This window comes from Strigops habroptila, chromosome 13, assembly GCF_004027225.2.
Source record: "Strigops habroptila isolate Jane chromosome 13, bStrHab1.2.pri, whole genome shotgun sequence".
In the NCBI taxonomy this organism is placed as follows: domain Eukaryota; kingdom Metazoa; phylum Chordata; class Aves; order Psittaciformes; family Psittacidae; genus Strigops; species Strigops habroptila.
The window spans coordinates 15,124,497-15,141,096 of record NC_044289.2 but is presented as its reverse complement, the minus strand read 5'-3'; the positions used below and the strand labels follow the sequence as shown (position 1 = coordinate 15,141,096).

Genomic DNA, 16,600 nt, shown 5'->3' with positions numbered 1-16,600 from the left:
CTCTTTCAGAAAAATATTTATTAGCTCACTGAAGTGACCTGTCATCGCTGCTGCTGCTGCCAGACCGAGTGTGTAGAAACCCCAGCACATCAAGCACCCGAGTGAGCATCGCTGCAGCCACACGTGTGCCCTCGAACAGGGCCATGAGACACGCAGCGAGCTCAAGGGTCAAAGGAGTCCCGGGGGATCGACCACCCCGTTCCAGAATAGCTGCTCAAATCCAGCAGGGAGGGAACGGCAGCACCCGGCTCCCATGGGATGAGGCACCCGGCGAGATGCTGGGGATCAGCCTGATCCTGCACCCTTGTTATTAAGTGCAAGCTCCTCGGAGCATGGTTGAGCTCAGCTCCATACATCCAATGTCTCTGTCTCCCAGCACGACCTTCACAAAGGGCTTTGCTTAAAAACTGCAGTTTGCATAAAAAAATCCCCAAAAAATGGATTTTTGTTTCAGAGAAAACAAGAAAGAGACCCTAAATCCTCACAAGTTACAGCTCCTCCGGCTCTCTGGGTTTCTCTCCCTCCTTCCTTCCCCCAGCAGAGCTGGGCAATGCGCCGTGACCACCATCACAAGCTCCCACTTGTTCCTGCCACCCCAAGCCAGCGTCACTCGCAGAAGCCAAGCTCCCGGGGCTCGTGCCCGTGCTGCCATACACCACCTCTTCCTGCTCCTGATGGACAACCCGCTCCCGGCATCCCCGCTCCCTCCCTGCATTCCCCAGGGATGGGGAGCAGCATTTCCCTGACACCCATGAGTCCACGGCAGCCAGATCGGTGCCTGCTCAGTGCTTTGCCTGCTCCTCCTTCCGCTACCTCCTTCTCCCTGCCCTGCATCCCTGCTCCTCAATGGACACTGCTCCAGCTCCGCCTGCAGATGAGGCAAGGCTGATGAGCCACAGCAGAATGACTATTCCAAGAGAACAGGGGAGGAAAGCTTTATACAGAAGTAAGCTTTTTGTTTCTCTTCTCTCCTCCAAACAGGGCATTTCCACCTTTCCCTTCTCCAGGCATCTTTCCTCCCTCTCCTTCCCTCTGACCTGCCCCTGGTTACCGACGCTGAGCCGCTCTGAGTCTCGTTAACCCGTGCCCCTCATTACACCGCTCCTCGTCCCACAGCGCAGCCAGAGAAAAGGCAAGTTCCACCCAGAGCACGGCCAGCGTCCCTCCAGGCACGTCCCCCCTTCACTTCTGCTCCGCCTCATCAGCCACTGCGGTCACCTCGATGGCGGCGGCGGCGTGTTCGTCCCCGGTGGCCTCGGTGGCACCGGATGGGACAGTCACAACCGTGCTCCCGCCGGGAGCCATTTGAGTCACGTTCTGGATGGTCGTGCCGAGTCCCGGCAGCGTGAGCAGCTGGAAGGGGCTCACCACCTTCACGACCGTGCTGCCGTCCTGCACGGCGGCCGTGCTCAGCACCGTCAGGTTGGAAGCGTCCGGGTGGATCTCCACCGTACCGGGGAAGGTGGAGCCGGCGGAGGCCAGCACCGTGTACCCCCCCAGCAGCGGGGAGGCCGGGGAGCTGGTGGCAGGAGGCTGGGACGGGCTCTTCCCCAGCACCGAGGGTTGGAGGGCTGAGACCACTTTGCCAAGAGGGAGGTTGGCGAGCTGGGAGACGGGCACGCCGGGGGTGACAGCGAGCTGTGCCGGCTGGGACAGGACCTGGGAGGTGATGGCAGCGGGTCCAGAGGTGGCCCTGGTCAGCCTGGGACGTTTTAAAGGTGTGGGGACGGAGACGGGTGTGAGGGTCATCAGGACGTTGTTGAGATGCTGTGCTTTGTGCTTCAGCTCCTTCGCTCGCTTGCGGTGCTCGTCACACTGCTGCTCCAGAGCTGGAAAGGGAAGCGGGATCAGCCCCAGGGATATGGCAATGCCAGTCCCACCATGGCTGGTTTACCATGCACCAGCTTTAACACAACCCCCACTTCCTTGCACTTACCTGCCAAATCCCGTGTGTACTGCTCCCTCGAGCGATCCATCTGACACTTGTGGCTGGCCAGGACCTTCTTGACCAGATCCAACATCCCAAAGTTCTGGACTACGTTGTTGAGTAAAACAGCATCTTAAAAACAAGACAGAGATCTCTGAGGGAAGCAAAATTCCCTGTGCAAATTAGTTACAGCTTGGTAAAAAGCCACATGACAGTGAACACATTCAGCTGAGACGGCCAAAATCTCAGGGAGGGTAACACAAGAGGCTGGGGAAGAGGAAAGGACAGGAGAAGTCGTGAGAAAGTGCAAGAGGTCACTGGAGTATAAACAGTCCTCTCCTGCTTAGGGGGTGATAAGAAATCTGCTGGCACAGTAGCTGGTTGCTGCATCGTTATTCTAAAGGCTTAAATTCCACCTCAGCTCCCAAGCCAAGCGCTTGTCCAGACCCAGAGCCAGCAGACTGGAATCCCCAGGCGTAGGGAACGGGAGAACTGAGGCCACCTGAAGCATCCCCAAGAGCAGCCAAGAGCCTGCCTGGGGAGCAGCCAGAAGTGGGATTTACTTATGATGAGAACTACGTTCCCTGTAGTGCCACCAGATACCCCAGAGGGGAAAAACCCAGGATCCCTTCTCCCGAGATGACCCTGGGCCATGCCCAGGCCCTTACCACCGAGCTGCAGCGGGGGATCCTGTGCTCGCTGCTGCAAGCCCTTCATGGTCTCCACCAGCTCCTGGTGGAACTCCTGGATCACTTCTTCCAGCAGACCCGTGTCCTTCAGGCCTCGCCAGAAAGCGAAGGTGTCATCTGGAGAAAGAGAAAGCAAAGGAAAACCTCAAAATCCTCACAGGAGTTTTTACAGTGTGATCTGCTCTGCGTTCCCCTTGTGGCCTCCCTAAGGGTGAAGATCTGCTTGGCTGCAGGCACAGGGTGCTGGGGCAAAGCCCAACGAGGGGCAGATGGAAAAGGACCTGCTTTCCCCATTCTTTGCCACACACAAATAGGGCACTGACGCTACAGAAATGCTCAGAGTGCACTGGAGCAGCGAGAAGGATTCTGACTCCTCTGATTTGATTTTCTTTTCTCCCCTAGAGCCACAGCAAGCATTTGGCCATTGCTTTGACACCTTAGTGCTGAGGAACAACTTCATCCCAAGACAATGCCACAGCCACACCTCACATAGGCAGGATGTAACACAGCACTACATGCCCATAAGCAGCAACCAGATAATCCCAGTGGATCCTCAAGCAGAGCTGCTCCAGCAAGAGGAATGCTGCTCCTCATCCCTGCTGTTTCCCTCTTTCCCTGCATCTCCTCCACCCTCTGCAGTGCTGAGCCCAGCAGATCCCAAGCCGTACCTCCGATGCTGGTGCTCCAGTCGCTGGCATCCTCACACGTTTCTATGGTAATTGTAGCCGGGGATCCGTTCACTGCAACCAATAGCAAGAGAAGAAAAGAAAAAACCCCAAATCCTGGTTTTCCTCTGTGTGTTTCACAGGCTGTTTCCGAGGGAAGCATTCCCTCCCTGCGCTCCTGCGACTTCTCCTTTTCACTTCGATTTGACCAGAGCTCTCGGTGCGGTTGCTGTGCCAGCACTAGTTATTTTTTCCACACTGGAATGCATCACCCCAGGGATTACTTCTGCAACCCCTGCACAAGAACACATGCCCAGGAGCAGCACTTCCCTCTCATTCCCCTGCACACTGCTCAGGGCAAAAGTCAAACAGATTTAGAGTCTTCATTTCTTTTGGCAATCCTTTTTTTACTCACTTTGCAGGACTGGGATGTTCGGAGGGTTTCTAAAGCCTGGAAGAGGAGAGTATCCCTGCATGGGATGAAGGGGGCTCCCTCCCTCCCTCAGCTCTGCCAAATCTCAGGGATTTTGTTACCATAGAGCCAAGGGAATTGGCGTCATTTGAGCCGTGGCAGGAGCAGGATGAATGGGAATGTGGCCAGAGACCCACAGTGCTGCACAGATCGTTTAATGCTCAGCCGCTGCCATTAAACCAAATTACTCTGCTCCTTTACTCTGCAGCCTTCAGGGCTCTGGTTATTCCAGCACAGCCCAGCAGCCTGGCAAGTATCTCCCCTTTAGTGAGCTGATGTCCGTGTTAAATGGAAGGGCTTGGACAGGCTGCACCGTGCATTGGCACCAGCATCCCCACCACAACACTGGGCCATGGTCCCAAGGGACTCACCCTGCCCTTGCTCTGCTCCCAGAAACCATCAGGAGCACGGGGTGTGGGGCTCTTTGGGGGCTCAGAAGCAAAAGGAGTTAAGAAACACAGAAGCACTTAGAAATTAGAAAGCTTTCCAATAAAATAGCTGCCTGTAATTATAGGTCAAATTAAATTTAGGGCTACAGCTGCGTAGCCACAACGGCATTTAAATCCAGTTTTATGAACTGCGTATATGAGTGTAGATTGAAATAAGACTCTATTGTATCCCCTAGTTCTATTTAATCTCTCATCAGACAAAGCAGCCAGGGAGCCTTAAATAAAAACCTCTAAATTATTCCAGAAGTCAGGTTATTGCTGGGAGGAGGAAGGACTCCTGCTCTGGCACCCTGCATGGCAGGAGAAGCCAAGCTGATCCCTGCTTCCCAGGATGCGCCCTATGGACACACTGCCAAGGGCAGAAGGGAACTTCATCGAGCAACCACTATTGTTTTCTTACAGATTAACTGCAGTCTTCTGCTTCCGCTACACAGTTAGGGGTAAGGCAGGACAGCTCTTTGGGTCATGCAGTGTTCCAGAGCAACTACGTGAGTTACTGCATCTCTGCTGAGATGCTCTAACAACAGCTCTGCCTGGCTCTGCTATGGGGAATCCTGCAACAGAGCAGGGAGAGGAAACAGAGGATGAAACAACCCCCAAAGCCAGGAAGAGGCAACCATATGGACAGCTGGTTATGCATTTTTGTGCTTTAGTGCTTCAAAGCCCCTGTTTTGGGGGTGAGGAATGGTTGGACGTACCATCCGCAGAGGCAGGAGTGAGAGGGATGTACTCAGTCGATGTCTGGCTGGTCAAGGACACCCTGGCTCCAGTCAGGTCAATTTTGGTGCTCCGACACGTGTTGGAACAGACCTTTGTGTGCTGGTAGAAATCCAGCTCTCCTGAGTCCATGATCTTCCTGAAAGACATGGAGCAAGCACAGGGACAGGCACATCAGTAGGAGCAGAGAGCTCTGAGATGCAGCTCCCAGCAGCCTTCACCCCCAAACTTCTCAAAGTCCCAGATGAAAAGCAAAAGCCAGGAGAGCAGACAGAGGCAACAGGGTGACTTTCCCTTGCTGGGACTGATGAACTCCTGGCTTGTTGAGGAAGGAAGAAGAGAAGGTCCCAGACTGGTCTCACCAGCACCTTCCCCCTGTGCACGGCTGCAGCTTCCAGCAGAAGGGTGGCTGAAGTCTCAGCTCAGGGTGAGACAGCAGGAAGTCTCCTCCTTCCCTTTTTGACTCTACACCTCCAAAATAGACAGGGCATAACCCTATTTATAAACTCAAATAAGGTCTCTCAGCTTAAGCAAAGGAGGTTGCAACATTGGTGTATGTCATCTTCTCAGTAAGCATGTTGTCTCTAAAGCATCCCCAGGCTTTGCCAGCCAACAACCACCTGAGCTTCCCAAGATTTGCTCTCATGGGTTTGCCTCCACACATTCCTCATGAAGTTTTTTTCCCCTGAAAGATCTGCCTTGCCAAAGCATAAGCCTATTATGCAAAATCTATGTGGAGCAAAAGCTGCTTAGAAGGAATATGGGAGATGCCTGCACCGAAGCAGAAGAATGCAGGCGAAGGCAATGTCACCCTGTGAAAGGAGCACAAACCCACCAACAACTCCTGGGGAAAGAGGTGATGCTTTTTTATCCTGCCTGCAGGCAGAGGCAGGCTTTAATTAAATCACAGTCTCAGGCTGGTGCTCATGAAGACCACAGAATAATTAAATTACTGTAGTTAAGACTAGAGAAGAGAAATGCTTGCATAAATAAGCTTTAAACAAGCCCTTGGCGCAAAAAAAAGGAAGCAAACTGAAGCAGACATGCTGCAGTGGGAGCTTTAGTTGATGACCAGAGTAACTTCCATTTGATGGGTCACGCTGAGAACCCACAGACAGCATGGCCAGACCACCAGAGGCCATTAAAATCTTCAGTGACCTTATGTGAGCTGGGAACTTGGTGTGGTTCAAGTCCTGAAAGGACTGGGGAAATGCTTCTCACCCCCAACTATTCCCTAGGCACAAGGATAAAGCAAAGCCATTGGACACACCACACTTGGGCCAGGCTGTTATTGAGAGAAACATTCAGAGCATTTGCTCCCTCAGAAGCAAGACAACTATGCCAAAGGCTCTGTTCTATCCCACTGTTATCCCCCAGGAAGAAGGCTCCACTGTTGCTCTGTGGATACAAACCGGAGCATGATCCCGTTCATCCGGATCGCCCGCTTCCAATCCTTCAGGGTCGACTTGCCCGCCAAGTGGACAAACTCCTTGGGACTAATGAGGTGATCATCAAACTGCAAAGGGTAGAAATGCAGCATCAGTGTGACAAGCCATAAACCAACCAAAGCACTGCCCTGCGAGCACGATGCTCGTGATGCCCAGATGGCATTTCCTGGTGCCCAGCAGTGGGGTGCAGCCACATCACAGCCTCCACGTGCTGTTTAAAGAACACCACCAAACCAGATGGCTGACGCATGCTTCCCCACCTTACAGAACATTATTAAAGCCAAATATTGCTTTCATGGATGGCTGGTTAACAGCTGCTCAAAGCCAAGGCTTTCGGAGGGTGTGGAGCAGAGGAATGTGCTGCGTGACCAGCCCAGGCAGGAGGAACACCCCATAGCTTGTGCAAACTACCATGAACAGCAGTGACCTGCCCATGCTCCACTCATGAGCAGGCTCACAATGAAACCCAGGCTGCCACTGGTGACGTTTCGGTCCAGGGGCACTCCAGACCCCACACAAGTGAGGGAAGGAGAAGCCTAAGTGGTGTTTGGCCTCCTGCTACCAAGTACAACCATCGCTATCAGGGAAACCTCTGGCCTCTCTCCCAGCTCACACCCACTTCCACCAAAAACCAGCTGCAGGGAGTTGGCACACACTGCATCAGCAGCCAGCTCTTCCCCCTCCTGTTATTGCCCTGCACACCCAGCTGTGCCTGAACCCCTGTGCTGCCCTAAAGGCAACCTGCGGAATCATAGAATACCCCGTTGGAAGGGACCTCAAGGATCATCTGGTCCAAGCTTTGTTGGCATCTAGACTAGATGGCCCAGCAGCCTGTCCAGCTGAATCTTAAAAGGGTCCAACACTGGGTAAGTCCTCTAAAAAGCTGCTTTACAGCCCATCTCAAAAGATTTCCTAAGTCCAGGCCTCCTCTTTTCAACGCCCATGTTGACCAGCATGGAGCTCACTCATCATTACTGCACGAGAAGTTGCTTCTCTGAACATGTACATGGGTTTCAGTGCAGAGAGAAGACTGATTCTAGGCAGCAGCAGCATTATCTGCAGCAGGACTTGTCCTCTGCCTCAGGGATGGAAAAGACCATCCTCTTAAAAATGGCAAAGGACCTTTGGAAAGCCCTTTTGCAACAGAGCCCAAAAGAGACGCTCCCTCAGCAGGGTATTGTTTAGCTCATGTACAAATGCCAGCAATGGCTCACTCATGGTATGTTCCTGAATTCATGCAAATTTTAACCATGACTTATCCAGGACCCAGCAGAAGCTGTTCACTTGGTCCCCTACCAACAAACTTCTCAACTTTCAAACTGAGCAGACACTGGAAGTGCCCAAATTTCCCAAACTTTCCAATAATGCAGTTAAATTGAGGCCGCATCTCTCCAGCCAGGACTGCTCAACTTGGCTGAGGAGACAAATATGATGTACCACAGTACCAACAAAAACTTCCTCCTTTCCCACCATGACATGGTTGTGATGTCAAGCAGCTTACCAAAGCTCATCAAAACTAGGAGAAGCCAGGTGAGCTGGCAACACAAGCACGGGAAGGCACCAGTCCAGCACTGGGGGGCTTCATTCTCACCTGCACACACTTCACGTTGATCCCAGGACACACAAACTTTCTCCAGATGAGGTTGGCTTTGCTGTCCCCACAGGTGATGGGGTAGACAATCTCTGCCTCCAAACTGTCCTCATCTTCAGCCATCTTCACTTCTCACAGGGAACAGCGGAAGGGACAGATCAAAACGAAACATGAGTCACAGCCCCCGATTCACCACCCCAAGGCACATCTACAATAAAGCAGTTTTAAAGCTCAGGATTAAAAACCACATATGTAGTCAGTGCATGGTGGGGTGTGATGGGGTTTGTGGCCACCACTTACTTGCACTTGGCTACTAAAGCATCCAATCACCCAAATTTCCCAGGCAAAACAGCCCAGGCAGGTTTTGCTGCAGCTGAGTGTGTGAAATGTGAGAAATCAGTGGACAGGGCTGGAAAATAAATATCAATTCTTGATAAAAACCAAAAGGAATTGGGTGTTTGGGCAATTAAAAAGTCATCCTTGCTTTTAAACTGGCTTTAAGTCAACTCCAGCCCAGCTGGTCATAATCTTTGCTCACTAACTTCACTTTTACTGGTAAGCAAAGCCAGTGAGTTTGCTGCAAAGCTGAGATCCCCATCACGAATGGGGCAGGAGCCAGCAGCAACAGCCAGGCTCAGGGACTCATCCTGCACCAGGAGAGGGCAGCAGCAGCCCAGCCAGCAGCTGCCAGCTTCTGCCACCCAGCCCCTGCACCTCTTGGGCTCCCCTGTGTGCTGGGGAGAGCATCCCTGGTACCCCAGGAGAGCATCCCTGGTACCCCAGGAGAGCATACCCGCCAGCTGGACCTTCCCAGCCAGCACCAACACAGGGTTGTGCCACGTTGGGGTGGTGGAGCTGGCACAGCTCAACCAAGGGGCTGCATCAGGGGCTGCACCTACCTAGGACCGCTTCCTTCAGATGCGTGGAGGCTGTAAAGGCAGCAGCAGCTGCAGCGGCTGCATTTTCGGTCTCCAGCGTGTCTTCATTTATGTCGCCGCTGGTAAGAGAGTCAGAGAAGCAGAGTTAAGCCACATGGACAAGCCACCCCCACGCCCAGTGCCCCATGGAGACACTGCTCCGAGCCACTCGCACTACGTTTTCCCACAAGAGCTTGAAGTCAGCTCTGGTTTTGAGAGGCTCAGCACCGTTCTTCCATAGGGACATGAAGAGCCCCGCAGCAGGACCGCAGCCAGCAGCCCGGCTGGCTCTGCCTCGCCTCCCTTTTAATCCCGGCCCAAGCGAGCTGCCTCCGGTGCAGCCTGTGCTGGGGAGCTGGCGTGGAGGGATGCTGTCAGCACGGCCCCTCGCTCAGAAGTCGCTGCCAGCCTCTGACAGCTTTGCTTGAGAAGATTTCCCCGGGACAAACATGTGTGAAACATGCCTGGGCGACGGACTGGCTGAATCCCCTGGTACACGGGATGCTCTCAGAGCAGAACCTCAAAGAGCTGCAAACGCACTACAAAGGAGCTTGACAAATCCTAACAGCAGATCCAAGAGCAGAGATAACAATGTGAGCAACAGACCCTCACGATCCAACCTCTGAGCCTCTTTCAACTCAATATACCCATGATAGTAACTAATAGCTGGGCTTGATCAGCCTGGAGAAGAGAAGGCTCTGGGGAAATATGAGAGCAGATTCCAGTGCCTAAAAGGGCTGCAAGAAACCTGGAGAGGGGCTTTGGACAAGGGCCTGTAGGGACAGGACAAGGGGAATGGCTTTAACCTGCCAGAGGGGAGACTGAGATGAGCTCTGAGGCAGAAGCTCTTCCCTGTGAGGGTGCTGAGGCGCTGGCACAGGGTGCCCAGAGAAGCTGTGGCTGCCCCATCCCTGGCAGTGTTCAAGGCCAGGTTGGACACAGGGGCTTGGAGCAACCTGCTCTAGTGGAAGGTGTCCCATGCTGTTACCCATATGATCTGACCTGTGCATCATAGCCAGCTCTCAGCATGGACCATTCCTAATGGGTTTTAAGATGTGTGTTTGGTTTTGTTATGGAAGATGTCTAATTACTGTAGCAAGCTTGTCCTGCAGGGGTGGGGAGGAAAAAACAGTTAACTCTTCACACACTTCAGCATATAAACTTCCTAAGGAAGGCTGTAAGGAGAAAACAAACCTGCATTCTACCCTGGTTTGGTACCAGGTGAATTAAAAGATTGGACCTAGTGACTCACTGGCAACCACACTCCCCACCCGCGGTGCCACAGAGACAAGCAAATTCAGGAGCAACTGGTTTTTCCATCCTGGCCTCCTAACACACAACTCAGGTGGAACTGAAGGTTCAAAGCACCCTTCCCTTGCCAGCTGCAGGGCAAGGGAAGGTGAGGAGCAGCACCAAGATAAGAGCTCAGCCTCTTCAGCTGAGTAACTCAGGAGACGCTGCTTCAGAGGAGAGCTGAAGGCAGCCCCAGCTGTGGAGGAAAGGCCCAGTGGGATGTCACACTGCCCCTGCCCAACCACACAGACCCTGGAGAGGGAAAGGTGATGGGCAACACAAAAGGATTTGAAAAGGTGAACTCAAAGCTAATGCATTTGCACACGGGTGAGTGTTAGAGGTGGCAATTCGGCATGAGAAAAAGGGAAGAACTGTAACCTGGGGTTTTCTTCATCAGTTTGTTGCTTGGTTCTTGCATTTCTCCAGATGCATTTGGAGACAAGCCAGCAATTCCACTTCAGCAGGGTGCCAAGAGGCAGCAGCCACATCAGACATGCAAAGCCCAGCACTCCCTGACTCTGATCTGCCACCAGATCAAAAACCTCCGCTTATCCAGAAGAAACACACCAGCAGAAAGTCAGCACCTGAAATGGAGCTTCTTCCTCCAGGACTCCATCGCATTCACACCGCTCCAAAAAGTGACCAAAAGGCACGACTGGACTGGGATAAATAACCCAGCCCACATGTGCCACCCCATCCTCCAGAGAGAAACAAGCTTCAACAGCTTGTATGAAAAGCAGTCTGTGCCTGCCATGGAGATGTAATTGGGTGGGGAAGAGAAAACCACAAAAGACGGGTGAGTTTCTCCACCTGCTTCCCCATCCCGTTCCAGAGGGACAGACTGAGGCAGATGGAAGAGCAGGAGAAGACTCAAACACCTCCCAAGCCCCGGTGGTGCATCCCACCAAGCCGGCCCTGCCTTCGCCGGTTGCCATGACAAAGCCAGGGGAGGATGGCTCTCATCTTCCTCCCCGGGAGGATCCATCAGCCAGATGGAAGAGAGTGTGTGCTGATAAAGCAGCGGCCTTGTCTCCTATCTACTCCGCTCCTGCCTTGCCTGGAATCTTGAGAGAGAAAACAAAGTCTCCACCAGAAACCTGCACTGGGAATGCTGATCAGGAACACAAGCACCCTCATCAGAGCCTCAAGGACAGATCCCTTCCAACTGCAGATGAAAGAGAAAAGCTTCTTGCTGGTTGTTACTGTTTTCCCATTCCCCTCTGCCTTTTCCAGTCAATCTTAAGAACACATGAGCTAATTAAGCTCTTCACCATTGGTTGCATAATCTCTTTTTTTAAATAGCAAAGCCATACCCAAAGGAGCACTGGAAAGAAGGAGGCAGCAACCCCCAAGCTGAGGTTGGTTTCTAAGTGCCACACCAGACAAGTTGAAAGCCCACTTCCCGTGTGAGCAACGACTGAACCTAAAGCCGAGGAATCCCGGCCTGTGCTTGCAGCCACTTTTCTTATGCCTCCCAGCGAGGGGAGTCCCAGCAATTGGCACAGTAGGAGTTGGACAGGTTTTGCTCTATAAGCCCAAGATGCCCATCAACCTGCTACTGTCCTGGAGCACGGGGGAGCAAGGAGCCTGCCCACCAGCCCTTCTCCAGAGAGATGCACGGAAAAACCCCAGGGAATCTCTTAGTGCCTGCCAAGATATGCTCTGCTCTGCTGCAACTAAACAAAATTCATCCTCTCTTCGCTGTGTAGAGCTGTCCTGCTCCCAGCCATCCAGGGGACATCCAGGAGAGGATGAGAAAAGGTTTCCAAAGAAAAACAGGAGGGGAAATAAGAGAGAAAGGAAACCAAACTGCTAGAGCCAGCCCCTGTGCTCCTGGACAACGCTGCGCTGCTGCACATGGGTCTGCAAAGGCTCAGAGCCACATCAAAACAGAAACCATTCCACATCCAAACAAAGCCACATCCCAAGTTTCACATCTGCCTGCCTCTCCACCGAGGGAACTAAGGAAGTTCCTGTGGGGCAGAAAGCAAGGAGCAGAGCCTTTCATCCTCACCATCCCAGGGGTGCCAATGAAGACCTAACAAGGAACCTGAGACTGCCCAGGCATCGCTGAGGTCCCCGCTGGGAGAAGTGATGCAGGAGTAAGGAGCAGGGGATTAAACACACCCAGCCCAGCTCAGTACAACCAGGGTGGGAGGTTTCCCAGCACATCACCTCGGTGAACATCAGTTGTGTCTCTTACCCATGCTGGGACAGGTTGGTGGTGACCAGCACCGTCTTCACCTCCTCCACGCCGCCTCCATCCACCGCACCGTCAGGTGTTGTCACCACCACCACCTCCTCCATGTGAACACTGACGTCCGGGGTTGCCATCACGAGGTCTCTGCCTGTGGAAACACGAAGGGAAGCCCCACGTCAAGAGGTCTCCTGCTAAAATCGGTCATGAAAAACCATCAGTGTGGTGGGAGCAAGGAGAGAGTGGGCTGCAGGGAATCTGTGCTCTGAAAGAGAAGGGATTAGCAAATCCCCAACTGCTCCAGCCCAAGAGGAGGGATGAGGGGAGGCTTGTAATGCAGCACACTCTGGTGAGGGGCAAAGTGTGGGAGCAGATGGGAAGCAAAAAACTGGTCCTGGCCTTCACCAGAAGCTCTCTGAGGACACTCAGTTTGAAGGTGTGCTTCCAAATGTATTCCAAACTGCCTTGGAAGGGTTTCAGGAGCTCATCACTGCCTCCTCCATGGCAGAAATGGGGACTGTCCCCTCCTCCAAAGTCACACATACAAAAAGATCCAAATTCAAACAGCACTTCAAGCCTGCAACACAAAGTGACACCTGAAAACTAAATCAAGGTGTGATAAACCAACACTGGATCTCAGAGCTTCAGCGCTTGAAACCCTGCACAGCCTGTACTTCATGTGCAAGAAGAACCTGAGGGGAAATCCCAAATCCTGGTTAACTACAGGCAGGAGGAGCCGGGCACCTTCCTGCTCTCATGGTTGTGCTCCATCCCCACTGCTGCAGGCTCCACACCCGGAGCACAGCGCGAGGCACGGGGGGAAGCCCCGGTGCTCGTGAACACGGGAGAGCACTCGCTTGCACATGGATACTTGAGTATGAAGAAGTCAGTGACCACAACACATCTCCCACGGCACCAATACGTATCCCATAGCACCAACGCATCTCCCCTAGCACCCACAGCACCGGTGCAGCCCCTACAGAGACAGGGAGGGTTCAAGTGCTCCCTGTGGCCAGGTCTGGACATCCACACTTGGAGTCCTTTGGCACAGAGCATGGTGGATTTGCTGCTCGGCTCATACCACCCTTCCAGGCCACCACTGGAGCCGCGCAGGGACCTGATGCGACTCTGCAACACAATTCACGTCCTGCCTGACCCACAAGATGATCTTCCCCTCCACGGAGCCACAGGGTTTATCCCAGCCAAGCTAAAGGCAAAGCAGCCAAGAGAAGCGCTTCAGTCTCTGCATGAAGCAAGGAACAAGGCTGGACCGAGGGCAAAGCGAGAGAAACCACAGGGTTTGCTACAAACCAGTACCTGAACCACTGCAGAACCAGGCAGGCTGCAGGGCACAAGCTGCTCTCAGTCCTTGCTCCTTGTATCGGGATAAAAGCCTGTGCTGGGCGCTGCGGTTGGTGTGATTTTTGTTGCTGCTCTACCCCTACACCCGTCTTTCATCCTGGGATAAAACCCTTCCTGCAGCCGCAGCATCACCCATGGTGGCCTCTTACCCCAGTGCCTGGTTTTAGGATGCTCCAGACATCCCGCCCGCACTGATGCAAGGCTGGATGCACCAGCACCACGGGAAGGCTTCAACTACCCAAGCACCACGTGTTGCTCACACGCCTCCAGGCAGGAACCAGCGCGGGACGGACTGAAACTGGGCTGAGAACACCAGTAATGACCAGCAATGGGGTGCAGGGGGGGACAGGACAGGGAGCACCCGGCTCGCCCAGGGCTCTGCACCCCTCCTGGTGCACTTTGGGTGGTGCTGAGCGAGGCTCAGCAGCTACAGGAGAGATTTGGGGTGAGATGAGGGGGGAAAGGAAAATAAACAGAATTGCAGCACGCAGAGAGGGGGAAGAGATTTTTGGGGTGCCCTGTCAGTGGAGGAGGGCACAGAGCTGGGGGGCCATGGCTGGAGGACAGGGCTGCATGGGGGGGCACAGCGTGCATAGGGGTCGCAAGAAGAGGGTGCATGGGGAGAAGGCTGCATGCAGAGAGGGTGCATGGGGGGAGCACAGGGGTGCATTAAGAGGGAGATACATGGGGAGGGGGCTCCATTGGGGTGCAGAGGGTGGCTGGGGAGGGGGTATGAGGGCGCAAGGAAGACATAAGAGGTTGCAAGAGGGTGCGGGGGGGGGGATGCACAGTGGTGTGCACAGGAGGGGGGGATGCACAGACCGGGGTGCATGGCAGCATGCACAAGGGGGGATACACGGCGGGGTTGCGGATGCACAAACCCGGGGTGCACGGCGGAATGCACAAGGGGAGTACCCGGGGGGGGTGCGGATGCACAGACCGGGGGTGCACGGCGGCGGGGGGGGGGGGGAAGGATAAGCTCGGGGCGCCCCGCTCGGCGCGGTACGGGGCGGACACAGGGCGCTCCCCCCCTCCCCCCCCCCGCAGCGCGCGCTCCCGGTGGCGGCGCCGGTCGCGAGGCAGGCGGGGGGGGGATTACGCGGGGGGGGGGGGGGGGGTGTGCGCGTGGGCGCGCTCACGCTGGCAGCGCCGGGAGCGCGGGAGGGAGGAGGAGGAGGAGGAGGAGGAGGAGAGGGGAGGAGGGGGGGGGGGGGGGCGGCCGGGCGCTGCCGCCGTCGTCTCCTGCCGCTGCCGTAACGTCCTGACGCTCCGCAGGGACCCGGCGGCCGGACGGCGCGTACGGAGGCCCCGCGGCGGGCGGCGCCAAGGCCCAGCTGCGCTTACCTTCAGACCGGGGACCGGCGGGCCCCGCTGCCGGCTCCGGCGGCGGCCGCTCGGGCTGGGCGGTGGGTGCGGGCAGGGGCGGGAGGGCGGCGGGGCCGGGGTGTGAGGGGAAGGGGGGGGGGGTAGAGGTGGCGGCGGGGGAGGGGGGGGGAGCGGGGCTCCGCCGCGCGCGGATCTCGGCCCCCCCGCGCATGCGCACGGCCCGGCCCGGCTCCCGGGACTTATTTGGCGGGGGCGCCGCGGCCCGCGCTCGCTGTGAAATAGGTACCGGGCGGGCGCCGTGCGCATGCGCGCGGACGGGGCCACGGTGTGCGCTAGAGGGGGGGGTCCGTGGGGGATTCCCCCCCCCCCCTTGGGATCCCTGCGTGTCCCCCTCCCCGCACCGGGTCCGTGCGTGCCCGCGGGTCCCCCCGCACCGAGCCGAGTGCGCGGCTCCTGCGCCTCCAAACGCGCCCCGGGGTCCCGTGTGCGCCCCCCTGAGCCCGGGGAGGGGGATGCACTCGGGTGTGGAGACACGGCGGGGTGCGTCCCTCCTGCCCCCCAGTGCCTGCACCGAGCCCGGGGGAGCTGGGTGGGCGCTTCATGGCATCGCAGCCGGGTTCGGGTTGAAGGGAGCTTAAAGCTCCTCCAGCTCCAACCCCTGCCACGGGCAGGGACACCTTCCCACTAGAGCAGGGTGCTCCAAGCCGCGTCCGACCCCGCGGGGGTGATGGGGGGGTGCGGTTTGGGGGTGCAGAGCTCTGCCTGTGCGTGGCTTTGAGGCAAGGACCAGCTTTTGGTCCTGCCGTTGCTGGTGGGCACAGTGTGTGCCGGTCCCCTGGCGTTTTGGGGTGCCCGAGGGGGTTGTGCTCAGTGGTGGGGACACACGTCATGGAGCAGCCAGGCTGGAGCCTGCCAGGACCCAGGGGAGGCATCGAGGTGACCTTCCATCCTCTCCATCCCTGAAGGGAGAGCTTCAGGCATCCGGATTCACTCTGTCTACAGTCCGGGATGCAGCGCTGCTTTCACTTGATTGAAAAGGCCTAATAAAACCTAAAAGAGCTAAAGATGTTCTCTGAGGATGTTCTCTTATCTGCAATGAATTACAAAAGAGGAGATAAAGAGTGTGTTTCGCGCTTGGCGGGACACCTCCCTCCTACCTGAGCTGTCCTTCTGCTTTGTGAACTCTTAGTCCTGTGTCATGTGCAAAGGCCTTTAAGGGGCTGAGAAGGGATGTTGTCCATAAAGGAGGGGGCTCCACATGGTACCCGGGGGCTGTGACATGTATGGGCACTGTACAACACCCCAGTGCTGCTGTTGGACCCCAGATCAGTGATTTTCCTGCCCATTGCAGAGCTCAGGAGCCATCCCTGAGCTGCTGCACTCAAGACATGCTGCGTATCAGCACTAAATACCATGCTGTGACTCTGCTCTCTGGGTTCCCCCCTGCTGCCTGGAGCTCTCATGGGTTTTGGTGTCATTTCTGCTCTACGAGCTGTGCCCACGGGGTCCAGGCTTTGAAAGGCTGCAGTGATTTTTCGGGGAGGGGA

General features: G+C 55.5%; 1 protein-coding gene across 4 annotated transcripts; it reads right to left on the bottom strand.

The window, feature by feature from the left end:
- On the bottom strand, positions 1 to 15,262 carry GMEB2 (glucocorticoid modulatory element binding protein 2). Of its 4 annotated transcripts, none has more exons than XM_030503073.1 (10): positions 15,072 to 15,262; positions 12,372 to 12,516; positions 8,858 to 8,955; positions 7,959 to 8,086; positions 6,332 to 6,435; positions 4,901 to 5,058; positions 3,285 to 3,356; positions 2,596 to 2,733; positions 1,937 to 2,059; positions 1 to 1,829 (listed from the first exon to the last, which is right to left on the bottom strand). In XM_030503073.1, the coding sequence occupies exons 2-10, from the start codon at positions 12,500 to 12,502 to the stop codon at positions 1,183 to 1,185; spliced, it is 1,599 nt and encodes a 532-aa protein (XP_030358933.1). In that variant the 5' UTR covers positions 12,503 to 12,516; positions 15,072 to 15,262; the 3' UTR covers positions 1 to 1,182. The 4 variants fall into 4 exon arrangements, with proteins under 4 accessions (XP_030358933.1, XP_030358931.1, XP_030358932.1 ...); XM_030503071.1 differs by having other exon boundaries at positions 7,959 to 8,089; positions 15,072 to 15,152; XM_030503072.1 differs by lacking the exon at positions 15,072 to 15,262 and adding an exon at positions 13,877 to 13,956 and having other exon boundaries at positions 7,959 to 8,089.
- Between the last annotated feature and the right edge of the window lie 1,338 nt (positions 15,263 to 16,600).

Coding starts and splice junctions, on each gene's coding strand:
- GMEB2 (XM_030503071.1), bottom strand. CDS start 12,502: ATGGCAACCCCGGACGTCAGTGTTCACATGGAGGAGGTGGTGGTGGTG. Junction 6,436..7,958: donor TCAACGTGAAGTGTGTGCAG/GTGAGAATGAAG, acceptor TACCCTTTGCAG/TTTGATGATCACCTCATTAG. Junction 5,059..6,331: donor ATGAACGGGATCATGCTCCG/GTTTGTATCCAC, acceptor CATGTCTTTCAG/GAAGATCATGGACTCAGGAG.